This window comes from Carcharodon carcharias, chromosome X, assembly GCF_017639515.1.
Source record: "Carcharodon carcharias isolate sCarCar2 chromosome X, sCarCar2.pri, whole genome shotgun sequence".
Taxonomy (NCBI): domain Eukaryota; kingdom Metazoa; phylum Chordata; class Chondrichthyes; order Lamniformes; family Lamnidae; genus Carcharodon; species Carcharodon carcharias.
In genome coordinates this window covers 24183772-24208532 of record NC_054507.1, presented here as the reverse complement: position 1 = coordinate 24208532, position 24761 = coordinate 24183772, and the positions used below count along the sequence as shown (strand labels likewise).

Below are 24761 nucleotides of genomic sequence, written 5' to 3'. Positions count from 1 at the left end.
AGGTGCTGCCAACGGAGCTTTGGTGAGTTTCTGCAGTGCATAGTGTAGATGTACACACTGTTGCTGCTGTTCATTGGTGGTGGAGGATGTTTGTGGAAGGGGTGCTAATCAAGTGGGCTGCTTTGTCCTGGATGGTGTCAAGCGTCTTGAGCGTTGTTGGAGCTGCACTCATCCAGGCAAGTGGAGAGTATTCCATTACACTCCTGACTTGTGCCTTGTAGATGGACAGGCTTTGTGGAGTCAGGTGGTGTTACTTACCACAGGATTCCTAGCCTCTGACCTGCTCCTGTAGCCACAGTATTTGTGTGGCTGGTCCGGTTCAGTTTCTGGTCAATGGTAACCCCCAGGATGTTGATAGTGGGGGATTCAGTGATGGTAATGCCATTGAATGTCAAAGGGTGATGGTCAGATTCTCTCTTGTTGGAGATGGTCATTGCCTGACACTTGTGTGGCATAAACGTTACTTGCCGCTTGTTAGCCCGTGCCTGGATATTGTCCAAGTTTTGCTGCATTCGGACAAGAACTGCTTCAGTGTCTGAGGGGTCACAAATGGTGCTGAACAATGTGCAATCATCAGCGAACCTCTCCACTTCTGACCTTATGATGGACGGAAGGTCATTGATGAAGCAGCTAAAGACAGTTGGGCCTAGGATAGTACCCTGAGGAACTCCTGCAGTGATGGAACTGAGATGATTGACCTCCAACAACCACAACTATCTTCCTTTGTGCTAGGTATGACTTCAACCAGTGGAGAGTTTTCCCCCCCCGATTCCCACTGACCCCAGTTTTGCTAGGACTCCTTGATGCCACACTCGGTCAAATGCGGCCTCACCTCGGGAGTTCAGCTCTTTTGTCTGTGTGTGAACCAAGGCTGTAATGAGGTCAGGAGCTGAGTAGCCCTGGCAGAACCCAAACTGAGCATCAGTGAGCAGGTTATTGCAAAGCAAGTGCCGCTTGATAGCACTGTTGATGACCCCTTCCATCATATTTTACATACATATAAATTATGATTAACAAATACAATGTTCTCTCATTTACCATTTAATCTCTTCTGCCTTTCACACTAACCTTTCCCTTTTGCTCTTTTCCACCTCTTGCTTTTTCCCCCCCAGAGAAGAAAAAACATCATTCCTCGTCATTTCTTATCATTACCCAGTGTGGGGATATCACAGGGAGAGCAGAATTGGGCTTGGCTACAATATCTCCTCCTATGGTTAGACCACATGGAGACAAATTGATCGAGGTGCACCACAGAAATGATCACTTGGTTGAGGGAGTAGAGGGCTGCTAGGCTGGACTACTACTGACTACTGCTGGGAGTTCGTGCCTTCGAAAAAGAGAAAACACTCACTAGCATCACTATTCAAAAAAGTAACTTCATTCTAGCTCCTATTCAACTCCACGGCCCCCACTCCCTGCAAACAAAAGGATAGGCAATTAGAAATGCATTAAGTAAGAGTCCTCCTTTACCTTCTTAGGAATTGGTACTTCTTTGCTTTCCCACAGCTCTTTGGTGCTGATCACTTCTCCAGACAGCGTCTGCTCTTCCAAAGTCTAAACGTTTTTCAAGGCAACAGTTAGAGGCAGTAGTCCCACTTAGATTTATATAATACCTTAAACATAATAAAATACTCTTGTGAAGCACCTTGGGACAAAGTAGGACACAGCCATATAAGGTGATATTAGGGCATATGATCAATGCTTGGTCAATGGCATAGGTTTTAAGGAGGTTCTTAAAAGGAGAAAAGTGAGGTAAAGAGTCAGAGAGGTGTAGGGAGGGCATTCCAGAGTTTAGGGCACAGGCAGCTGAAGGTGGGGTAACCAATGGTAGAGCAGCTATAATTGAGAATGCACCAAGAAGGCAGAGAATTCAAGCAGGGCAAATACTTCGGAGAGAAGTAGGGTTGGAGGAGATTACAGAGATAGGGAGGGCTGAGGCCATGGAGGGATTTGAGAGCAAGGATGAAAATTTTAAAAATCAAGTTGTTACTTTACCAAGAGCCAGTGTAGGTCAGCGAGCACAGGGGTAATAGGGGAACTGGACTTGCTACGGGTTAAGACACGAGAAGCAGAGTTTTGAATGATTTTTAAAATCCAATCTAAAAAAGACATGCAAACTAGAGAAATTTAAGATGGACTTGAATTTATATATCATTTATGACCTCAGGATGTCCCAAAGCATTTCACAGCCAATGAAATACTTTTGTAGACACTATTGTAGTGCAGAGAAAAGCAACAGCCAATTTGCGCACAACAAACTTCTACAAAAGCAATCCGATGGTTTCGGTGATGTTGGTTGAGGGATGTTAGCCAGGATACCAGGAGAACTCCCCTGCTCTTCTAGCGCAGCAAGATCTTTTCTATCCATTTAAAAGTAGACGATGGGCCTTGGTTTTAACATCTCATCCAAAAGATAGCACGTCCAAGTGAAGTACTCCATCAGTACTGCACCCAAGTGTCAGCCTAGATTGTGCGCTCAAGTCTCTGGAGTGGATTGAATCCACAACCTTCTGACTCAGAGGCAAGAGTGCTACTCACTGGGTCATGGCAGACACTTCAACTCAGCTTTGATACATACAGACTTCAGACTTCAAAATAAAACGGGTGCAAAATTCTACAGTATTGTCATAGCATAAATGAACAAAGACAATTATTTTCTGTATAAATGCACATGCAAACGTGTACAAATTCAAAGTGAATCTATTTTTTCTATGGGACATTGAACTGATTCCACTGTGTCTACTTAAGTGGATGTAACGATCCATTGCACTATAAGAGGAGGAGGGAGCTCTCCTGGGGTCCTGGTCAAACATTCCCCCAGCAAATAACGGATTGGATAGGCTATATTGTTATTTGTGGGATAATGCCATGCGCAAATTGGCTGCTATGTTTACCCACACAACAATTAAAACAAATGTTTTGATCATGAAATGCTTTGAAATGACCTGAAGATGTGATAAGTTGCTATATAAAAGCAAAGCCTGGTGTTTCTTTAATGGTCAGCTGACTCCAGCATGTCTATTTCCAGGAGATGGCTTTGGTTTTCCTCCACATAGTATTAACATATTAATTAAGCCAGGAAGACATTGTTATGATGTAAGCACCACCCACCTATGGAACATTCAACCTGAAATAAGACTATCACAGAAAGCATTAACCCATTAATATGCACTCCAGCCAGCTCAAAGCAAATGGATTATCTAAACTTGCAAGCACCAAGATGTAGCTTGGCTGGTGGTGAGAAAGGCCCTCCCAGTCAGATCCTTCCTACACACCAGGAGTCTCACCTCCTCCGCATGTTGCCCTCAAGGTGGCAGTGGTGGGGAAAGAGGCCATTGTTCACCTCCTTGTGGAATGTGCCTTTGCAAAGGTCTGGAGAAAGATGCAGTGGTTTTTGTCGAGGTTCATCCCAAGCAGTGTTGTGACACAGGGCTCTGTGCTCTACAGGCCGTTCCCAGGGACATGCACTAAGACAAACATCAACTGCAGCTGGAGGATCAACTCGGTGAAAGACACTCTTTGGTCTGCCCAAAACTTCTTGGTCTTCCAGTGCAAAGAGTTGTCCCTGACCGAGTGTTGCAGACTGGCACATTCCAAGGTCCAGGACTACGTGCTGAGGGACGCATTAAAGCTTGGGGCAGCCGCCGCAAAGGCACAATGGGGAAAGGTCGCTGCCTAAGACCTTTCTGCCACAGTGCACCGAGGGGCTGGGAATTGTATAGACCCCTCGGGCTATATGACTCACAACAAATATATGTAGTGAATACTAAATGTATTATAATTGTATTGAAGCACCTCAGAGTGCCACATGATGTATGTCGATAACTCTAATACCATTGTACAGACTGTTTGTAATGACCATATTGAAATGACTGTAATATTCATTGATTGTATTGAAGCACCTCATGATCCATGTGGAAAAGTTGAATATGATTGCACTTTTTGTAATGGCCATTTAGAAATGTTTTGTAATGTTCTCAGATATTTTATGAATAAAGTATATTTTTCCAAAAAATGATTATCTAAATCTGTGACTGGGAGAAAAAGAATGAAGCATAAGTGTGGGAACCAGGGAGAAATGGAACTAAAAGCAAGGGCTAGAATGAATCATGGGATGTTGGTAAGACTCACTTACTTCACTGCTAAGAACGGACAGTAATTTGAAAAAAAGGTATTTTACTGCTGTCATTGTGAATAAACTGATGCTGGTCTACTTGTGTTTCACATTTTCATAAATTAATCTAGTTCATTAATTCAGAGTGTGAGCCCAGTTCAAGTGCTAATAAAACCATCTTCCAGAGTAGCTTAGAAAGAAATTGTAATAGACAAGCAATCCTTGATTTTGAGAGTGTTCAAAAGGGTACTTGCTGCTGGAGGGTCAGAATTGCATCTTCTCGGAAGTTTGTAAGGCTGGGGTAATGGCACATTAAAAAAAGCCACGTTGGAGCCAGTGAGCAGAGAGGTGCACGTTGCCACATTTGGTGGCAAACTGAGATTTAAAAAATAAAACAAAACTCTGGTTCAAGGTGGTTTTTTTTTAAAAATTGTAATTCAGATTAATTTATAGCCAAAAAGCAATATAAGCAGCACAATGGCAGGAAGAGATGCCAGGATATAAGTGTTTAAAAGACAGGAAAGAACAATCTTGAAACGACAGGACTCCAAGAGCGGTATAAAGTACATAAATCAGTTAGCAGCATTTGTTGAAGATGAGAGTCTGCTGTAAGAGAATACAAGGGAGAAAAGGACTAGATGAAAACAACAGCAGCAGTGGGGTGAGGAGATAGTAGAGGAATGCCTAACCTGGCATTGGTAGGCAGAATGCCCAAAGGGCAGGCCATCACACCTAGCAAGTTGAGAGAAAGTTCCAGCACATAATGAAAGCTGTTCAAATTATTTTAAACTACTTTCCAAAGGTCTTAATGAATGGAGTGTAATGGTGCATACAAAGAATGAGCATTAGAAATACAGAACACTGGTTGGAAGGGGAAACATGCAGCCTTTCCAGTCAAGTAATTTGATGTCAAGTGATTAACTTGAACTGCCCAATGAGTTAATGTTCTGCTGAGTGGATGTGAATGGAAACCTCCACCTGGTCATCTAGAAAAGGATTGCAGGTAAATGTTACAGCACTGGGAGCAAAGGGAGAGAATCCAGCAGGTTACCAGGGAGGACTCCAGACACCAGGTGCTTTAATTATAATACAGAAGATATGGTTGACGCACAGTTTGGGAGACGAGTGCTGCTGCAAGACAAGATCATATAGCAAATTGCGCAAATACATCTGGACACCAATGCAGTGCGTATCCAAGCATCCAGATGTCATTGGATGCGAGTCCAAGAAGCCAGACATTGTGGCCAAAGCATGGTTAGATAGGTTTTGCGCTAATTGGTTTTCCAGAACAAAAAAATCTGCCTGAGGTACTAACTTTTTGTTCCAGTTTTGTTCCACAAATGTGGGCGCAGTGCCAACTTAACCAGTAGCATCAGCCTGGCTTTGTTGGTACAATGCTCACTTCTAAGTCAGAAGGTTATGGGTTCAGGCTGCACACTTGGCAAACATCCCTGTGAAGTATAGAGGGAGTGATGCATTGTCAGGGGTGCCAACTTTGGAATGGAACTTAAGGTTCCATTACTGTACTCTGGTGGATGTGAAAGATTCCATGGCATTACTTGGAAAGCAAAGGAATTATCCTGGTGCCCTGGCCAACATTAATTCAACCAACACCATCAGAAACACATTAACTAGCGATTCTTCTCAATGTTGTTTGCAAGCTATTGCTGTGCGCAAATTGGCTGCCGCATTTGCCTGCAAAATACAATAAAGCAATTGATTGGCTGTGAAATATTCACAAAAAAACTACCATATAAATGCAAATTAATAATCTTGTACAACACCATACTATCCTCAGACAAATAGGTGGAGGCAGTTTAATAGTACATTGACACATGTTGTAGGCATATGGCAAGCAGTGTCGTGACTCAAATAAAAAGCTGCTGTACCTCTTGTTTGCGTACAGAGAGGTGACAGGAATAAACAGGATTCTCACCTTTCAAGTCACTTTACAGGTGCCAAGTGCACAGTTCATTCAGACTGTTGAAGGTAAAAGGGTAGTGGAGAGGATAAGGGAAAGAGAAAGCAGCCTGGTTTACAGACTTAGTTATTTAATGCAGCTATTCCTGCTATGAAGTGCAGGTATAGTTTTTGGCAATGTCACAATGGGCTCAGCTGCAATGTCTTCTTGCAAGTCCCTATTTTACGGTGAGAACAGGATTATCTTCAATAACATTTTTAATAATGCATTACAATCAACTGTGCTGCAGATGGAAATGTATTCAAAAGGTGTTTACTGTAGGAGATTGGATGCTGGTTTCCGTCTGTGGTGCAGCAGCCTGGTATAATGCCATTCTGTCTTTCACTGATGTCTTTTCCTGCATATCTGCCAACTCCGTACCAACCTTAGATTCAGTTTTATCAGGGCTTGTTCCAGGCGAGGTGTGGTCTGCATGAAGCGCAAACAGAGCCAGTTTCAACATCAATCAGTATATCTCCACATCAAAGCAAAAAAAAAAACACCCTTTAAAATGCTAACACAATTAGTCTTCTCTTAATGTGGCATATATTTCCCCCATATCAAAGTTACACTTCTGTCAACATCAACCAGGGTAAAGGGAGATTTGGCCCTACCCATCTGGCAATGATTCTAGCTCTCACCCAATTTTGTAGCAGTTTACTAATTATGATGAAAACTTTTCAATTTTCGTTTTCCCCTTTAGTTGGTTACTCACCACTGACAGCATTTCATTTCCGCTATCATTTAGTCAGAGTAGGCATGGAGCTGTCACTGGCACCTGAATCTGCATGTCATCAAAAAAAGTATTCATTTTATTTCCCCGAAGTGATAAATCCCATACTGTAGTAATCCTAATGGACATCTACATTGCTGTACAATGCTACAAATGAAGTCTGTCATGTGGCTGAATTGGAACGGACGGAATATAAATATGCTTAAGGCAATGTCCTACTTCTCAATACCTCAAGACTAAAGTGGGTTCAAAGTTGGCAAATCCACACAGCAGGGTGCCCATATGTTTTGTCTTTATGGGTTATAAAGGAGGATACCATGAAGCTGCAGAGGCCACTTATAAGCGACATTCCCAATAACGTGCAGACATTTCAAATTAACAGCTCATTTAGGATATCCACCAATATGACAATGGTACCAAAAATAGCCTTTCCAAGTCTCCAAGCCCACAAAAATCAAAAACAGGACACACCTATAAAGCAATGGATTGAGGTAAATAGTTGCCTTGGTTTTGATGGATGAATTACCAGGGGTTATTGGGTTGCAAGTTGTCTGAGATGGACACCCCTCTAACACAGAGTATTGTCATCTGAGAAAATGAATCAAGTCTCCATGGCTTGTCCCTGCCCCATTTTTTCTGTAAAACACTACCCTCTCCATAGCAAGTGTGCAAGGAAATGAATAACGTGCATTTACATAGCATCTTCTAACATAAGGGCAAGATGTGGATAATAGTTTGCAACTGCATTGGAAGCAAGGTAGGACTACAAGCAGACAATGCAGTGAAGACAATTGTAAGTGGAGGAGAGGACAGGGTATGAAGCTCAACTCTGGTGATTGAAAGGGCCCCAAGGTTCCCCTATACTCCCCAGGGGCCAAAACTATGACTTGCCCTCTATCTCATTACTACAATTTGGGCCATCTGCCAATACACTTCACCCATGCTCAAGGGAGATAATTCCCATAACAGGCCCACACCTCTTGAATTGAAAGGTAATCTTGCATTTGCAGTGAATGAGAAGCATTGTGCTTCAGTGCTTATAAATCGACCCATTTGCTACTGTGTTAGACTGGATACAGTATAGGGTGGCTGGAGTACACAGCCATACTCTTGACCTCAGTGGAGAGACAGCGAAGAACAAAAAAAAAGACACCACCTCTCAAGTCAGGCTATAAATTGTTTATTGCAAGAGAGAAATACACAAGAAATGAGAAAAAAAGCAAACCAATAATTTTGTATTGTGTTGAAGTTCAAAAATCACCAAGTCATTTTGAAACTTTGCGCTTCAAGCTGACAGTTTGGAACACTTGGCCAACGAGCCTCTTCAACCTGGCCCACAATTCTTTTCTTCTATTTGCAGGTCATCACGTGGTTTCACCTTCTAAACCTCAAAAACAGCTTCCTGATTAGGGCAGAAAATGCTGCTCCTCCATTCATGTAAGTGCACAATCAGGAGGCAGCTTCCAGGCCCAGGAAATCAAGAGCGAGCTACCAACTTGCAAACTTACAGACAGATCTACCAGCCACATTAGCAGTTAGTGCAGAAGCAGCAGCAGAGGAAACATCAAAAACAGCAGGGAACAGATGGTGGGCTCAGATTTTTAGCTACATGCAGGCCATGTAATGATTGGACAAAGGGCGTCAGATAAACATGGCTCACAAAAGTTGAATGCCCCTCCTTCAATCAAAGTCCAGGCTGTGTTTTTACTTAAGTGAGTTGGAGCTCCGTGAACCTCAGTGACCTGACAATATGGTTCATCTTAATGGATTGTGGAATTGGTGAAAGCATATTTGACTATAACCCAAGGAGCTCAGAATAAACGGTCCCTCAATACAGATCAAAGAAGCAAATGGAGTGTCTGGAGCATAGGGTTATCGTAATTGTGTTTACACATCCCCAGGAAGTGCTGGATACTGGAGACAATGCATGGGCTGCACTACAGTTAGCCAATTGTTAGCTATTGTGCTTTCTTGCAGACAGCCTGATTCCATTCTCAACAGGTGACCACGAGTAGAGTGTTTCCACTTTAAGTCATTCGTTCAACTATTATGTACTCCGAATGGGGAGTGAGGAAGGCTGCAGTGAAAAAATGATTGAAGATGACATCAGGGAATGCAAAATGAGAGAGACTCTGGAAAATAAAGCTAAAGACAGGCTTCAATATTTGTTCTGGTTACAGGCCTAAATCCCAGTTTTAAACATAAAATTTATCTTATAGTCCTCACTTAGACATATCCGCCTACAACAGCTCAGAATGCACAACTTACTGTTTATGGATGGTGTCCAAATGAAGGATTAACAGACACATGCTATGATCACTCTGTATTCTCAGCTGAGTTCTAAAAGCCAGGGATAATTGCAAAATGAGAAGAATCTTATTTCCCCAACACTTCCCCAAGTCAGAACATTAAAGGGATGAAATGAGTGAAACTAATTTAGAATTTAAACCCTTCCAAATTGCATACCTCTCTCTTTCTCTACCCCAACATCATGCACCCTCCCCACCATGCAATGAGCCTTTAATACTACTACTTTAATAACTATTTCTCCCAACCTAGAAAAACCTTTGTTCTTTCTCCACCTCAGCTGCCTTTCACACCACAGGGATTTTAGGATTTCTGTTGAACAGCTTGGAAAGCCAATGCAGCTCCTTCACTCAGGATGAGCTCAGCACGACATTGAAAATGCCAGGCATACCAAACTGGAACAGCACCTCATCTTCCACCTAGGCACTTTACAACCTTCCGGACTGAATATTAAGTTCAACAATTTTAGAGCATGAACTCTCTCCTCCATCCCCCTTTTCCCAATAATTTATATAGATTTTTCTTTTCCCACCTATTTCTATTATTTTTAAATGTAGTTCCATCCATTGTTTTATTTCTACCTTTTAGCCTATTTCGATCCCTTCCCCCACTGCACCCCCACTAAGGCTATCTGTACCTTGCTCGTCCTGCTTTCTACCCTTAATGTCACCTATTAGCACATTTCTTAGCTAATATCACCACCGTCAACCCCTCTTTGTCCTTTTGTCTATGACATCTTTTGGCAATCTCCACCTATCACTGGCCCTCTATCCACTCTCCCTGTCCCACCCTCCCCTCAAACCAGCTTATATTTCACCTCTCTTCTATATTTCCTTAGTTCTGTTGAAGAGTCATATGGACTTGAAATGTTAACTGTATTCCTCTCTGCAGATGCTGTCAGATCTGCTGAGTTTTTCCAGGTATTTTTATTTTTGTTTTAGTTTTGGATTTCCAGCATCTGCAGTTTTTTGCTTTTATCCAAAAAACCCATGCTTGGGGAGGTGAAGAATGTCGTCCTGTTATTTAAGAACTAATAGTCCCTGAAGAAAATAAGGCCTATTGAAGTGGTGAAAGCTTTGACGATAAATTACAGGCGAAATGGGACAATAGTTCAGGACATGAGATTTTTAAAGATAATTATCACAGTCTAATTCCAAACTGAATTTGGAAAACAATGAAATACTGCAGGATCTTGACTACAGCTCCTCACACTTCCTGTAAGGACTCCATCCCATTCCCTCAGTTCCTTCGCCTCCATCGCATCTGTTCCAATGATGCTACCTTCAAAAACAGTTCCTCTGACATGTCCTCCTCCTTCCTTAACCGAGATTTTCCACCCACGATCGTTGACAGGGCCCTCAACCGTGTCTGGCCCATCTCCCGCGCATCTGCCCTCTCGCCTTCTCCTCCCTCCCAGAAACATGATAGGGTCCCCCTTGTCCTCACTTAATACCCCACCAGCCTCCGCATTCAAAGGATCATCCTTTGCCATTTCCACCAACTCTGGCTTGATGCCACCACCAAACACATCTTCCCTTCACACCCCCGTCAGCATTCCGTTGGGATCGTTCCCTCCAGGACACCCTGGTCCACTCCTCCATCACCTCCTACTCCTCAACCCCCACCTATGGCACCTCCCCATGCCCACGCAAAAGATGTGACACCTGCTCCTTCACTTCCTCTCTCCTCACTGTCCAAGGGCCCAAACGCTCCTTTCAAGTGAAGCAGCATTTCACTTGCATTTCCCCCAACTTAGTCTACTGTATTCGTTGCTCCCAATGCGGTTTCCTCTACATTGGAGAGACCAAACGTAAACTGGGTGACCGCTTTGCAGAACACCTGCGGTCTGTCCGCAAGAATGACCCAAACCTCTCTGTCGCTTGCCATTTTAACACTCCACGCTGCTCTCATGCCCACATGTCTGTCCTTGGCCTGCTGCATTGTTCCAGTGAAGCCCAATGCAAACTGAAGGAACAGCACCTCATCTTCCGACTAGGCACTTTACAGCCTTCCGGACTGAATATTGAATTCAACAACTTTAGGTCTTGAGCTCCCTCCTCCATCCTCACCCCCGTTCTGTTTCTTCCCCCTTCCTTTTGTTTTTTTTTCCAATAATTTATATAGATTTTTCTTTTCCCACCTATTTCCATTATTTTAAAATCTTTTATGCCCCCCCATCCCCACTAGAGCTGTACCTTGAGTGCCCTACCATCCATTCTTAATTAGCACATTCGTTTAGATAATATCACCAACTTCAACACCTGTGTTCTTTTGTTCCTTTGTCTGTGACATCTTTTGATGATCTGCTCCAATCACTGCTTGCTTGTCCCTACAACACCACCCCACTCCACATCTCCCCACCCGCCCTCCCACCTTAAACCAGCTTATATTTCACCCCTCTCATTGTAAAGAAAAATCAGTTCTGTTGAAGGGTCATGAGGACTCGAAACGTCAACTCTTTTCTTCTCCGCCGATGCTGCCAGACCTGCTGAGTTTTTCCAGGTAATTCTGTTTTTGTTTTGAAATACTGCAGGACAACTGGACTGATTATTTTGCAGAGTCACACAGAAAAGGTTACATTTTGACAGAAAACAGCAACTCCTTGCTGGAAATAAGGCACAGCTCCGTGAAGAGTTCATTTTGCTATATTTCTGATTTCATGATCAATGGAGGGTGGGGAAAAGAAAAGGCTGCATCACACCATTCCCCTAGTCACAGCATCAAGCTGTGAACAATTAGTGTGTTCTCTCATCTGCCATTCTACTGTGGAGTCAATTCCATACATTGATTGCTGAACGAAGAACCTAACTTCAGTTGAGTTCAGTTTTATAGACACCATGCATGCCCAAATAGATGGTGTTGCCATGGGATCTCCTCTAGGCCCAGCTGTCTCAAACATCTTTGTTGGGTTCCAGGAGAAACAGGTCTTTAATGGAATGACACCTAACCTCCTACCCCCTTGCATATTTCCAATATATGGATAATACGTTTGCTATACTTAAATCTGCAGCTGCATGTAAAAATTTCCTTACATGTCTTAATTAGCTCCATCCTGCACTCAAATTCACCCATGAAATAAAGCAGTCAAATGAACTCCCCTTCCTTGACGTACTAGTTGAGAAATCTACCAAGGGGTCGGTCTACTGCAAACCTATCTTCACTGGTCAATGTACGCGTTGGGATTTTTACAGTTCCACACGCTATCATATTGATCTTATCGGCAACCTCGTGAATCGGGCCCAAGCCATTTGCTCACCATGCAGGCTTGATGCTGGAATAGGGCGCATCAAAGGCACCTTGCAGGATAATGGCTATCCTGAACAGATCATTTCGCACTGCAGATCACGCAAACTCATGAATGAGCTTAAGGCCATCACTTTTAGCCCTGAAAAGTACCCCGTCTACCTCAGATTACCCTGGGAGGGCAAGGTATCTCAAAGCTTTGAGCAACAGGTGAAGCTAGCTGTTTCACACTGCTATGCAGTAGCAACACAAGTGGTATTCGCTACTAACAGGATGCTGCCGTGAAGTCAAAAAGACGTTCTGCCCATCACACAAACGAGTAATGTGGTATATGAATTTCAGTGCCAGTATGATGCTAGGTATGTGGGCCGTACATCCCAAAGACTGGCAGGTCATGATTGTATCAAACAGCATGTCCCAGCCACTATTCGCAATGGGCAGGGTACAAACTGTACCCAACCAGCTTGTGCTTACAAAATTCAAAACACAGTGTCCCAACATTAGATGCAATTCCACGACTGAGGATTATTCAGCAAATGTTATCCAATGTGCTAAGAATTACTCTGACAACCATTTTAAGATAGTCAGTTGGGCTCTCAGTGCGGCACATTTGCGTGTACTGGAAACTACATATATTAGTACACAGGGCTCTGTTCTTTGTAGACAGAAAGAATATGTACACACATTACACCTGTTTCAGCTAAACAAAATAAGTGACAGCCATTCACTGTCTCATTCCTTGGGGGAATGCCTTGACCAATCAGGGTCAAGCTGCCTGGTTTAAATTTCAAACAATGCTTGGCAGTTAACTGTCAGTCACCATCACTGGTGCATCCTCAATGACAACTCCACTTATCAACCAATCAGCACTTTTCACATACAGTATAAATTATTGCTTTCCCCTTATATTGGTATTCTTGCAAAGTGTCCTGATGAGTGCAAGACAAAACGCTTAGACATGTCTCTTTTTTCAGCAATACTCAAACTTATGTTTCATCAGCTTGAACCTGTGCCCCTTGTTCTTCTGTCACGTTCATCTAAAAAGTAGTTTTCTGGATATATCTTCTTGATGCCATTTAACAGATCATACAACTCCAAGCCACTAAGGCTGAAAAAGGTTGGTTTTTCCAACACATCCACCATTTCCTCAGTTCAGTTCTCTAATGTTGATGATAAAACCGATTGCTCTTCTCTACAACATCTCAACAGCTCTTGTCTCAAAGAGGAGAGCTAGACATAATCGAGGCCTGGTCAAGCACACTGTACGTTTGAACTTTACTTCCCAGTGACTTGCTCTCCACGTTTTAACCAGATAATTCAACGTGGCTTGCTTTATTGACTGGAGCTCTAGTACCTGAACACCAGAACCAGTTTAAACTATGTGAAGAACAAAGTATGTGTTAGCAATTTAAATAAAAAATTATATTGACTGAATTTCAGCCATTTGTCAACTCACTGACATACTTGTCATTTTACATTCAACTGTAACCCCCATCACTTAGTTTGGTATGAGCCAAGAAATTGAGTAGTTTCCATTGGGTTTCTGCTTTGCCCTTCAATCAAGTATTTAAAAAGAGCAGCAAAGGGGTTGGCTTGTGTTCCAGCTTTCCTTTTGTTTCTGAAATTTCACACTTCACTTGCCCCAGATTGTGCTCGGCTTATATTGTTCATGCCAAATTAGAGTGCCTTTGTCCCACCTTGCCCATGATGCAGTGTGTTTAGCAGACTGACACACTCCTAAAACATTCATCTTTAAAAAGCCACAAAGACAATTAAAAAAATATTACAAATTGCTGCACCACAAAAGGCCAAAGATGCCCAGCATCTGGTGTACAATGTGGCTCCTCCCTGAATTACTCTGTAATTACATTTTGACTCAAGTCTTTTATTAAGTCTGACATCATGCCAATGTGGCCTAACATTAGGAATGCATTAACAGAACATGGCTGCTTCTCCTCCCAAACAAACTCCACCAACAGCTCATTATATTAGCTCACCCCTCAGGACTCTGATCAAAGAGATAGAAACTGGGCACCTTGCTCTCAGAATACCACAAATGTGAAAATGTGATTACTTCTGCCTATGGAACAGAAATGTAGCTCGTATTGGATTAATTTTCCATATTGCACTGCAGCAGTGCTTCCCTCCTATCTGTTGCCAATACCCAGTGGGGGTTGGGCATTTTAAAAGAAATAGTTTATCGGCCCACATACCAACTCAAATGGATGACTCCTGTTTGTAGACTCTTTTTGAAATGAAAAGCACAAGTTGAAAGCTTTTACTGTTTAGTTTTCATTTTTCAAAATTACCAGTCTGCTCAGTTGAAAAGCAGATAGAGGATCACTTTAGCTGGAACTTTTCACAAATACATCATGCTGTTAAATAACCCCAGAAGATATTAACAAGAGGCAGACTGGAGGGGAAATCAGAGCTGCAATGCATTGGGGGTGGTGGGAGATGTAATCAAGTGGAGATTACATTTGTCATGCGACCTTGAACTTGGAATGATGGGGTGGGGTGCTGTTGAAACAGTTAATCACACAGGGAAGTCAGAGGCACACTTCTGGACAGAACAAAGATGTTCAGCAAAACAGTTGTGGCTCAGTTGGTTAGCACTCTTGTCTGAGTCAGAAGGCTCTAGGCTCAAGTCCTACTCCAGGACCTGAGCACAAAAAACAAGGCTGACAACTTCAGCGCAGCACTGAGGGAATGCTGCACTGCAGAGGTGCCATCTTTAGGCCATGTCTGCTTTATTCAGAGGGATTCTTGGCCCTTTTGGCCTGGCTCTGTTCGGCCAGCGGGCCCGACTCAGCAGCAAAGCCTCCGGCCTGGAGATCAGCACTGCGGAGTCAGTGATAGAATTCGGTGTAATGTCTGCTGTGATTCTGATCCCTGCAGCCTGGTTTCTGGCTCACATAGAGAACTTCAAGAAGCGGGAATGAAGGAGTGTCCGCAGCCCAAGAAACCAAAGCTCAAACTTTAACAGTCCATTTTCTCTCCCCTTGAGCTGTATCTCTGGAGATCAACATTCTGTCTCTCTCAGAACCATCCTTTACTGCAATGTTAAACATTGTCACTTGATGCTGTAGCTGATGTCAGTTACAATAAAGCTTATTTAAAATGAAAAAAAGTTGCCCAATGTGTGTTCAGATCTCCCTCAGTGCATTTTTGCCAGGGGAATAAAGGTAACAAAAGGAAGGGTGGAACTGGAGGGATCCTCAGTTTATGAATGATCAAAGAATGCCCTTAATTACTCCTTTTATCAGGCCTTACAGATAGTATACAAGTGAAGAAAGCCTTCCCTGTTTGGATTAGTTTTAATCAGAAAAACTGATCAAGAAGTCATCGACAAAGGGTGGTGGTAGACTAATGACACTAAAGGTAGGCAGACTAATAACACTAAAAAGGCATGAGTCCTCAACCTTGATAAATTACAATAGACAACAAACAAACTGACAATAAAGGGAATTACTAAATATAGAAGTTATACAGCCAATGACCAAGAGACAAATGTGGTTCCAATTTATAAAAAGGGCCAGAGGATAACTACAGACCTGAGAGTTTGCCATGAGTAGTGGATAAATAATAGAAAATGTCTAACAACAGAATTGAGAACCTGGTAGATCATGTGACCCCTTTAAATGTACTGAATTCCCTGGTTAACCAAATATACTATATCTATGAATCTTTAGCAAAACCTTTGACTCGGCACAAAGGAAATGCTAAGTCATGAAACTGGAGAAAGGAAACAAATATTGGCAGTCCCAAAAAAAATTGGGAACAGTCTACAGCAACTTACACAGAAGGGGAATCTGGAGATTTTTTTTAAGCAGAAAAACACACTAAAATTGGTCAGAATATGGAGTACTGAAAAAGGCAAATGTGGTCTTGGGATGCATAGCTTGAGAGATGGAGCACAAATCCCAGGCCATGATTATGTTCATATAAAGCACTAGGATTTGCTCACCTGGAATATTCTGCGCAGCTCTGGACATCAAATCACCTGGAATGAGAAGAGTGAGAGAACATTGCGTCTTGGAGACTGTACAAAGGGGGCAAGTTGATAAATGGGGTTGGACAGCTGAGTTCTGAGGAAACACTGCAGATACTGAATTTTTTTTAAAAAAGGGATTTGATATTTAAGATCCCAAAAGAAATAAGTCCCTACAGGAAAGGGTACATGGATTCAAATAAGATACCACTTCACTCAAAGTGGTAATGTGGAACAGTTTAACTATAAGCGAACATTATAATTTTTATCAACTTGTATTTATTTAGCACTTTTAACATAGTAAAACATCCCAAGGTACTTCACAGGAACATTAACAAAACTTGACGCCAAACCACATAAGGAATTATTAGGACAGATGACCAAAAGCTTGATCAAAGATGTGGATATTAAGGAGCATCTTAAAAAGGAGAGAGGAGAGGTGGAGAGGTTTAGGGAGGGGATTCCAGAATTTAGGGTCTGAGCAGCTGAAGGTACAGTCACAGATGGTGGAATGATTAAAGTGCAGCAGACCAGAATTGGAGGAGCGCAGATATCAAAGGGCTGTAGAGGTTGAGATAGGAAGGGACAAGGCCCTGGAGGAATTTGAAAACAAAAAAGGTGAAAATATTAAAGCTGGGGGGCTCCTTAATTGGGAGCCTAAGTAAGTCAGTGGGGCACAGGAGTGATGGTAAACAGGACTTGGGGTGAGGTAGGAGATGGGCAACAAGAGTTTTGGATGACCTAAAGTTTATTGAGGGTAGAATGTGGGAGGCCAGCCAGGCGAGCTCTGGAATAATCAAGTCTAGAGGAAAAAATGATGTGGGCGAAGGTTTCACCTAAAGATGAGATGAGGCAGGGGCTGAATAAGGTGATGTTATGGAGGTGGAAATAGGCAGTCTTAGTGATGGACAATGGAAATTTTCATCTATGAGATTGAAGGGTGCAATTCTATGCTCCCAAGCATTTGGGAAGCAGGGTAAGAAGAGGAAGAAGGGGCCAGGAGGGGTCTAAGTACATCTATTAGTGCCTCATGGGGGAATCATTTTTGTTTGGATCTAATGCCTTAAGACATTTCACAGAATTTTGTTGAAATTTGATCCAGGTTTTTGCCTCCTCTAGGCATTACTACTAGAGGTGGCACACAAGGTTGTGATTTGATACATAGGCGAGCACTGATTCACATATCAACCAGACTTTGCTCTTTCCAGGGGCTGGCGGGTTCTCTGTGTATTACAGCATTACATGCCAACCCCTCAGGGATGGGATGAGGCAGGGGCCTCAGTGCATCAGCGATAGCAAAGGACAACTAAGATGATTTACAGCCTGAAATCATTGCAGTATGAAAAATGGAAAAAGTGTCTTGGGTTTGTATTTACTGGAAGCACCTGAGGGCTTGAAAGGTGATCTGATGCAGGTATTTATTATGAAAGACAAGACAACATAAGTAGATAGTGTACTTGAGTTAATGGGAATAGATAATGCCTGAGGCCACCCACTTAATTTGCAAAAACAGACAGGTAGATTATCTGAAAATTTCACTTTTCCCAGAAATTGACTGAACATGGAACAGGAGTCTGAGAAGAACTCTTTCAGAGAGCCGAGCAGAGGCATGATGGGCTGACTGGCACCCTTCTATACAGTCCTTCAAGGCAGCAACAGATAAGACTTCTAAAAAGTGATCATAGCATATAGAAGGTAGGAGTAAATAATTGTATTTGGAACCCCCTGGGTCTTTCTTGATCACCCATCAGGGGCCAGAGGGATATTTTTGTCAGGCAACTGCTAAATTGGCTCCAACTCTCTTTTTTTGCCTCTCACAGGAGGTAGTGGGTGGAAGAGGAGGGATGGTTGATACATGGGGATGAGGTAAGATGATGAAGGAAGAGCAAACATGTATCTTGATACCCATTTTCCCCCCGAACTCAAACAAGCACAATCCGACACATTAATTTGTATGGCACAAAATGTCCAGTGCAACCTTAGATCTACAACAAAGATAAGGTTCAGCGATAAATACATGGATATAATGCAGCTGCAAGGCAAGTGTCAGACTTCAAAGAGCAAAAGGCAATTCAGCTGGGAAATCTTCAGACTGCAACAGAGCAGTATTAAAAAATTACAAGGCATTCAAATTTACACCATGAAGTGGAAGGGAGGGAGAAATGACCAAATGCTACTTGATTCACAAGCAATGAAACATTTAGGAAAGTCAAAAGACAGTAGGAATGCCCCAATACTCCAGTTTGAGAGTTTGAAATTATGCAGGTGGTTTGGAAAACATTTAGAAAGCAGTAATTTTTCAAAGCACAGCACAGTTGTTGTAAAATTAGCAAACACCAATAAAAACAGATAGCTTCTTCCTGGTGAGTTGCTGCTAATAATCTAGGGGAATTACCCAAAAAGATGGAGATGTACCACTATTAAACGGCTTTTGAGAGCTGAGGAGGAAGGAGATGTACAAGATTCTGCATGAATGATTCATACCCCAAAAGATAATGAGCCACTGATGTACTCCAGGAAATGGTGAAGGAAGATCAGTGAAACTGCCTCATTTACACTCATTAAAGTTTTCAGCAGCACTGCTCTGAAACCAGTCCTGAATGTGGGTTCATTTACACCAAAAAGGATTGTAGATGGCAATACTGCACAGATCAGATAAGAATCCAACAAAGTCGACCACAAAACTAAATGCAGGTACATTTATTTCAAGTCATGGAAACCCTGTAAAGCTTATTTCTCCAAGATCATTCACCAGCAAAACCCAATAATTCTGAAACCTCACTCTCAGTTTAACAGATTCCATTGCTGCAAACAATCTCAGATTTTCCCAACACTCCAACAGTGATCAGTACCAGAGACTGATCAGGTCCAGTCGTGTGATTAGCAGGTAATTACTAATGAAATTTGAAAAGCTTGACACCCCTGGACTATGCAGTTATCCAATAAATAACTAGTAACTTGCTGAAAGCAAGAAATGAGCAGTTACTCTAAATAGCTGGTAAACAATTGCCTTTTCCCCAGAAAAATGGCATCCCTTCATCAGTTTCACTTAACGATGTGATTGAATACAATGTTCTGTTGTGATCTAAGCAATGGAAAGTCAGTTCTAAAGCATACACACCATTAAAATGGTAATGGCGTCATTAGGAGGAATATATAATGCTGTAAGTCAAAAGGGAAAAAGAGAGCATTGCTAAAAAAGCTGGTTTCAGTCCAACTGCAGTATAAAACTTGAAACATCTGGTCATGTGGCCAAGAGGCTGAAGTGCTTCAGGCTGCTGTGGAAACAATACACAATTTAATCAGGGCATTTGCTGCACCAGTAAGGCAACCGGTATTACACAGCCAATTCAAGGCCCTGCACTATAAATGCAACACAGCAGTTTTCAGAAAGCAAGCACATCAACATTCTTTAAAGTACACTTGTGCTAAATAACTTTCATTATCCAAGGTTAATGACTCAAAAAGTCAGGGCTCATTTTACTGAATAGAAAACAGTGACACCAAAACGCACAAAAAAGGAAACTCTCACTACTGCTAATACCTCCTCCAGAATGTGAAAAAGATACCTCTCCAAACTTAACTATATTTTCCACTAACACGAGAATCATTTAGTGAACATGGCAAAGGCAAGAACATAAACTATAAACTCTACTTCCCTTCCCCAACACCTCCCCAAACAAATGATTTTAAAAAACAAATCCTTACCAAAATCATTTGATTTTAAATCACTTGTACTTCCCTCCCTTGCTTTGTTCTCCACATCTTCAATCAAACAGCTGCCTTCCATAGTCTTGTCTAACCACTTCTTGGAAACATCAGACTTGAGATGCTGATCTCTGGTAGCCTGCTTGAGAGAACAAAAACATCCAGCATGTTCAACCCTGAGCATTTATCTGGGAGGAAGCACTTCAGGATGACACTCTCGCTCACTCTTCATATCTCATTAAAATGAAGCACAGCACATGATTTGACTATCAATTACAACTGAAAGCAATCAACTTGCTCATGACATTATCTTTGTTGAAGAAAGCAGATCACATAGTTAAATCAAATCTTCTTTGTCTGCCCATTGTGATTAGTATATTGCCCAGCTGAAAAACACTACCAGACTTAATTAGCACTTAAATCCCTACATGGGCAAAAATAAACTCAGACAATGAACTGAATGTTTTGAGGCCTGTCCGCCCAGGTTCAAACCCATATGATTGAACCGCAAGCCTTAATAAACCTACACCCTGCTAATGAGAGAACTGCACTGCCATCTGGATTAGCAGAGTTCAAAACCCTCGCAGTGCTTATGGACAAGACTGATCCCATCTGCAGTGATCAGGGCCCCTTTAATTCCATTTCCAGATGGCAAAAAAAAAAATGACTGGTACCTATGCTCATTTGCAACTCCAGATGCCACTGGTAATTGAATTATCTATATTTGCCAGAAGCAATCATTTTAAAAATTCTTTTGCTGGTGTATACTTTTCAGCAAACTAAAGGCTTTGAAAGATCAGTGTGCTACCTAACTCTATGGTAGCTTTTACATCTGCCATCTTTAGCAGCTTCAGTACTGTGCAGACAGCAGAAAGATTTGCTTCAGCTGCTCAATTCCAAACATAAAAACACTCTGCATATCAAAAGGGCTCATGTGTGTGTAGCATTTTCTCATTTGTTTAACATAATTAAAAAAAAAACCTTCCTCCTCCAATGATTTTCTCCCAGCCTCTCCTGAAGTATAGGCTACTGTTGTGGCACAGTTCTATTGCAACAGGCAAGTCGAATCATAGAATGGCACAGGAGGCCATTTGGCCCATTGTGCCTGCCCCACTCTTTGGCAGAGCTATCCAATTAATTCCACCCATCAATATACCCAAGAAGCCAATCTGCACACAAGCATGGACAGCAAGTTTGGGTGGACTATTCAATAGTAGTTGGCATCACAGCCCAATTTGTCTTGAACACATGCATTTTTCAGCAGGGTCACAAAATAATGATCAGGAGCGGCTGATTTTTGATCCAGCAGGGGTATCAAAGCAAGACCCCCACAACTAAACCGGAGCCCTTTTCTAGTCTGGATGGTGTATTTCATAGGACAGAGTCAGTATGAACAGTGATAAAATAGACTAGTCCAGGACAAAATTGGGGTCAATTGAGATTATTCTCTCATGTACCATGTTGAATCTGTTTGGCATGATTTATTTGGATATCCTTTCCTATACAAATATGGTAACTGAATTTTGAATTTTTTAAAGTACCTTTATGTTTATAAAATTCACATAAAATGTTACTGTTGTTGCTTCTCATGAAAAGTTACCAACTTGAAAGGTTAACTCTGTTTCTCTTTACAGATGCTGGTATTTCCAACCTTACTTTGTTATTGTGCTTATTTGGCATATTGGAATTAAGCCAGTAGGTTTACAAGAATTAATGAATTTACATTTGGACAGCATCTTAAGCAAATGCTCAGACCATCCCAAAACACTTTACAACTGATGGATTAAAGCACAAATGCAGCAAGCAATTTGCACCCAGCAATGTCCCATAAACATATGAATGAATGTACAGATAATTTGAGAGCATTGGTCAAGGAGGTGTTTTGATCAAAACACTGGACTCCATGATCTTCTCTGAACATTGCCAAGGAATCTTTCTTTTTTTTATTCTTTCATGGGATGTGGGCGTCGCTGCTAGGCCAGCATTTATCGCTCATTCCTAATTGCCCCTTGAGGTGGTGGTGAGCTGCCTTCTTGAACCGCTGCAGTCAATGTGGTGTAGGTGCTGTTAAACCAAGGCCATTCCTTGCCTGTTTAACATCTCAGCCAAAAGACATGCCTTACTGTACTATGAACTGACAGAACTCTCAACACTTAAGGGTGAAATTGATGGTTAAATGTTCAAAATATTCATGGCACAGTAGTGTGGAAGGACAGAAATCTACAATTAGGTCTTCTTGCACAGTTCAAGAGGACATAACCCAAAATCTCAGGCCACTTCACTGAAATCCTAACAACATTGTTGAGAACTCAAAGATACTGCTGGAAATCTGACAGGAAAGCAGAAATACTGGAAATATTGAACAGCATTGGTGGGGCAAACAGAAAAGTTGCTGTTTCAGATGTGGGACCCTGCTTCAGAACAACTGTAAATGGACAGTATTCACAAAAGGAACAGAACAATAAAGGAGAAAACAACAAATACAGACAAGAAAATAAGCAGAATGACCCATAAAGCAAGAACAAGGGGATGAGAAAATGCTAGAAATGACAGGGAGTGAGTGTTAATATTTCAGGTTAATGACCTTTCATCAGAACTCTGACAAAAAGTCATCGATCTGAAACATTAACTGTTTCTCTCTCCACAGATGCTGCCTGACTTGTTGAGTATTCCCACCTTTTTCTGCTTTTGTTATTTCAGGATTCAATGTCCATTGGGTTTGGCTAGGGCTGGTGAGCGGGAGGGGGGGGCGTAATATTAACAGGGAGGAAGGAGAAGACTATTGGAGAATGGGTTAAGAAAAAGTGCAACTTTAAAGTTTAAAGTAAGAAGAATACAAGCAAGAGCGAAACATCAAAAAAGGGAATAAAAGAAACAGCAAGGAGAGAAAAGAAGAAATGGTGGTGGTGGTGGTGGCAAACAAAGAAAAAGATGCTCACTGCAAAAAAATGTCCACATCATCCTTGAATGTAATGTTGGCTAGGACAGTCGGAAATGGTCTCTCAATCAGTAATCCCTACCCAGAGAGGCAAATGTTTTAGAATACAGCTACATTTTATGACATATCAATCTGTGTTGAATGATTAAATCAACACCACTACCTGCAAGTTCCCCTCCAAGTCTCACCGTCCTGACTTGGAACTATACCGCTGTTCCTTCACTGTCACTGGGTCAAAATCCTGGAACTCCCTTTCTAACAGCACTGTGGGGGTACCTACACCAGATGGCCTGCAGCAGTTCAAGGCGGTGACTCACCACCACTTTCTCGAGGGCAATTAGGGATGGGCCATAAATGCTGGCCCAAGCCAGCGATGCCCACATCCCATGAAAGAATATATTAAAAAATGTGTACTGCTGGCAGCTTCATTAGATGCTAAGTCACTTGCTCCAGCCACTGAACAAGCGAAAGGAATAGACCCACTTCCAATTCAAAATGTGCCTGTGCACTATGGTGTGGTTTTCTCCTGAAGAGCAAATCCTATCTCATCATGATTATATTTTCTGGGCACTGTATATGTAGCATCAATTGCTCAGGTGAATAACTTCATGCTGCCAGCATCCATCCAGCGAACAGGACGTTCGCATTTTGCACAAAATTCTACCTCTTGCATACTATATTTCACCCTCATCACCCTACCTCATGTAGTTCCCCATCCCCCAACACTCAAAGTCCTCATTCTTGTGAGCAAATCTTTTTCCACGAATCTTATCCCACTCTAAATCTGCAATTTCCTCTAATCCTGTTTTCTAAGCACATCCTCCACCAAACTGATTCTTAACTACTTTCCTCAGTTCCATTACTGGTAGCAGAGTCTTTAGTTGTTTTGCCCCTATACAAACACTTCCCTAAACCCCTGCTCCTTCTCTCTCTCTCCTATCTTCAAAAGCCTCCCAAGATTTTTCAACTTGCCTTTGAGCCACATTCCCCTGATAGTTCCCCAAGTATTGCTGAATGATTATTTTCACCTCAAACACACTTGGTTGTGATGCAAGTTGTACTGTAGACTTAGGTCAAACGTAACCACTGCTACACCATGCTCCTAGGTAGATCTTCTATTTAATTCGTCCCTTGAACGGTCTGCTGTTAACTTCTGGATATGGTCATGCTGGCGTCCAGTTTCACAGGTGTCAGTAGCGTGTGGTCAAAATCACAAAGGGGTTTGATAAAGTAACTAAGGAGAAACAGTGGCTGGAGAGTCAGTTAATTAGAGGATACAGATTTAAAGGTTATTAGCAAAAGAACCAGAGGCGACAGGAGGAACCAATATTTTACACGGTGAGTTACAATGTGGAATGCATTGCCAGAAAGGGTGATGGAAGCAGATTCAATCATAACTTCCAAAAGGGAATTGGAACTCCAGGTTTATCATTCAAATACTTCAGTTATGTGGTCATTCTTCATGCAGCAAGTTTAGGTAAGCTATATAACCACAAAAACCTCTCAGTTGAATCCAATCTTGGCCTCACCAGATAGCCACACATATCACAATTTCTAATCAGGGTCACTTGGGATCCTTTTCTCTCCTCTTTAATCTGGGGAAAGGTGGCATCAATTGCAGCACCCTTTCTGATGCACCAACAAGTAAAGCCAGATGAAAAGGGATTGAAGCTGGGACTGATTTCCCCAAATATCTTCTTTCACCAGTTTCATCATTAGAAGTTCAATTAATGAGTACAGATTAAAAAGTTATGGATTAAACAAAAG

The 24761-nt window shown here is 42.0% G+C and overlaps 1 protein-coding gene across 7 annotated transcripts in view; it reads right to left on the bottom strand.

Moving 5' to 3' along the window:
- Window positions 1–24761, bottom strand: part of LOC121273273 (LIM domain and actin-binding protein 1-like) — a 127955-nt gene that overhangs the window by 10449 nt on the left and 92745 nt on the right. For 3 of the 7 annotated variants that reach the window (XM_041180321.1, XM_041180320.1, XM_041180322.1), the window contains 4 exons: window positions 20057–20198; window positions 16325–16360; window positions 6352–6503; window positions 1471–1554 (listed from right to left, as the gene is read on the bottom strand). In XM_041180321.1, the coding sequence (XP_041036255.1) occupies window positions 1471–1554; window positions 6352–6503; window positions 16325–16360; window positions 20057–20198 (414 nt within the window). The remainder of the gene's footprint in view (window positions 1–1470; window positions 1555–6351; window positions 6504–16324; window positions 16361–20056; window positions 20199–24761) is intronic. The other 4 variants (XM_041180323.1, XM_041180327.1, XM_041180325.1 and 1 more) reach the window with 3 other exon arrangements.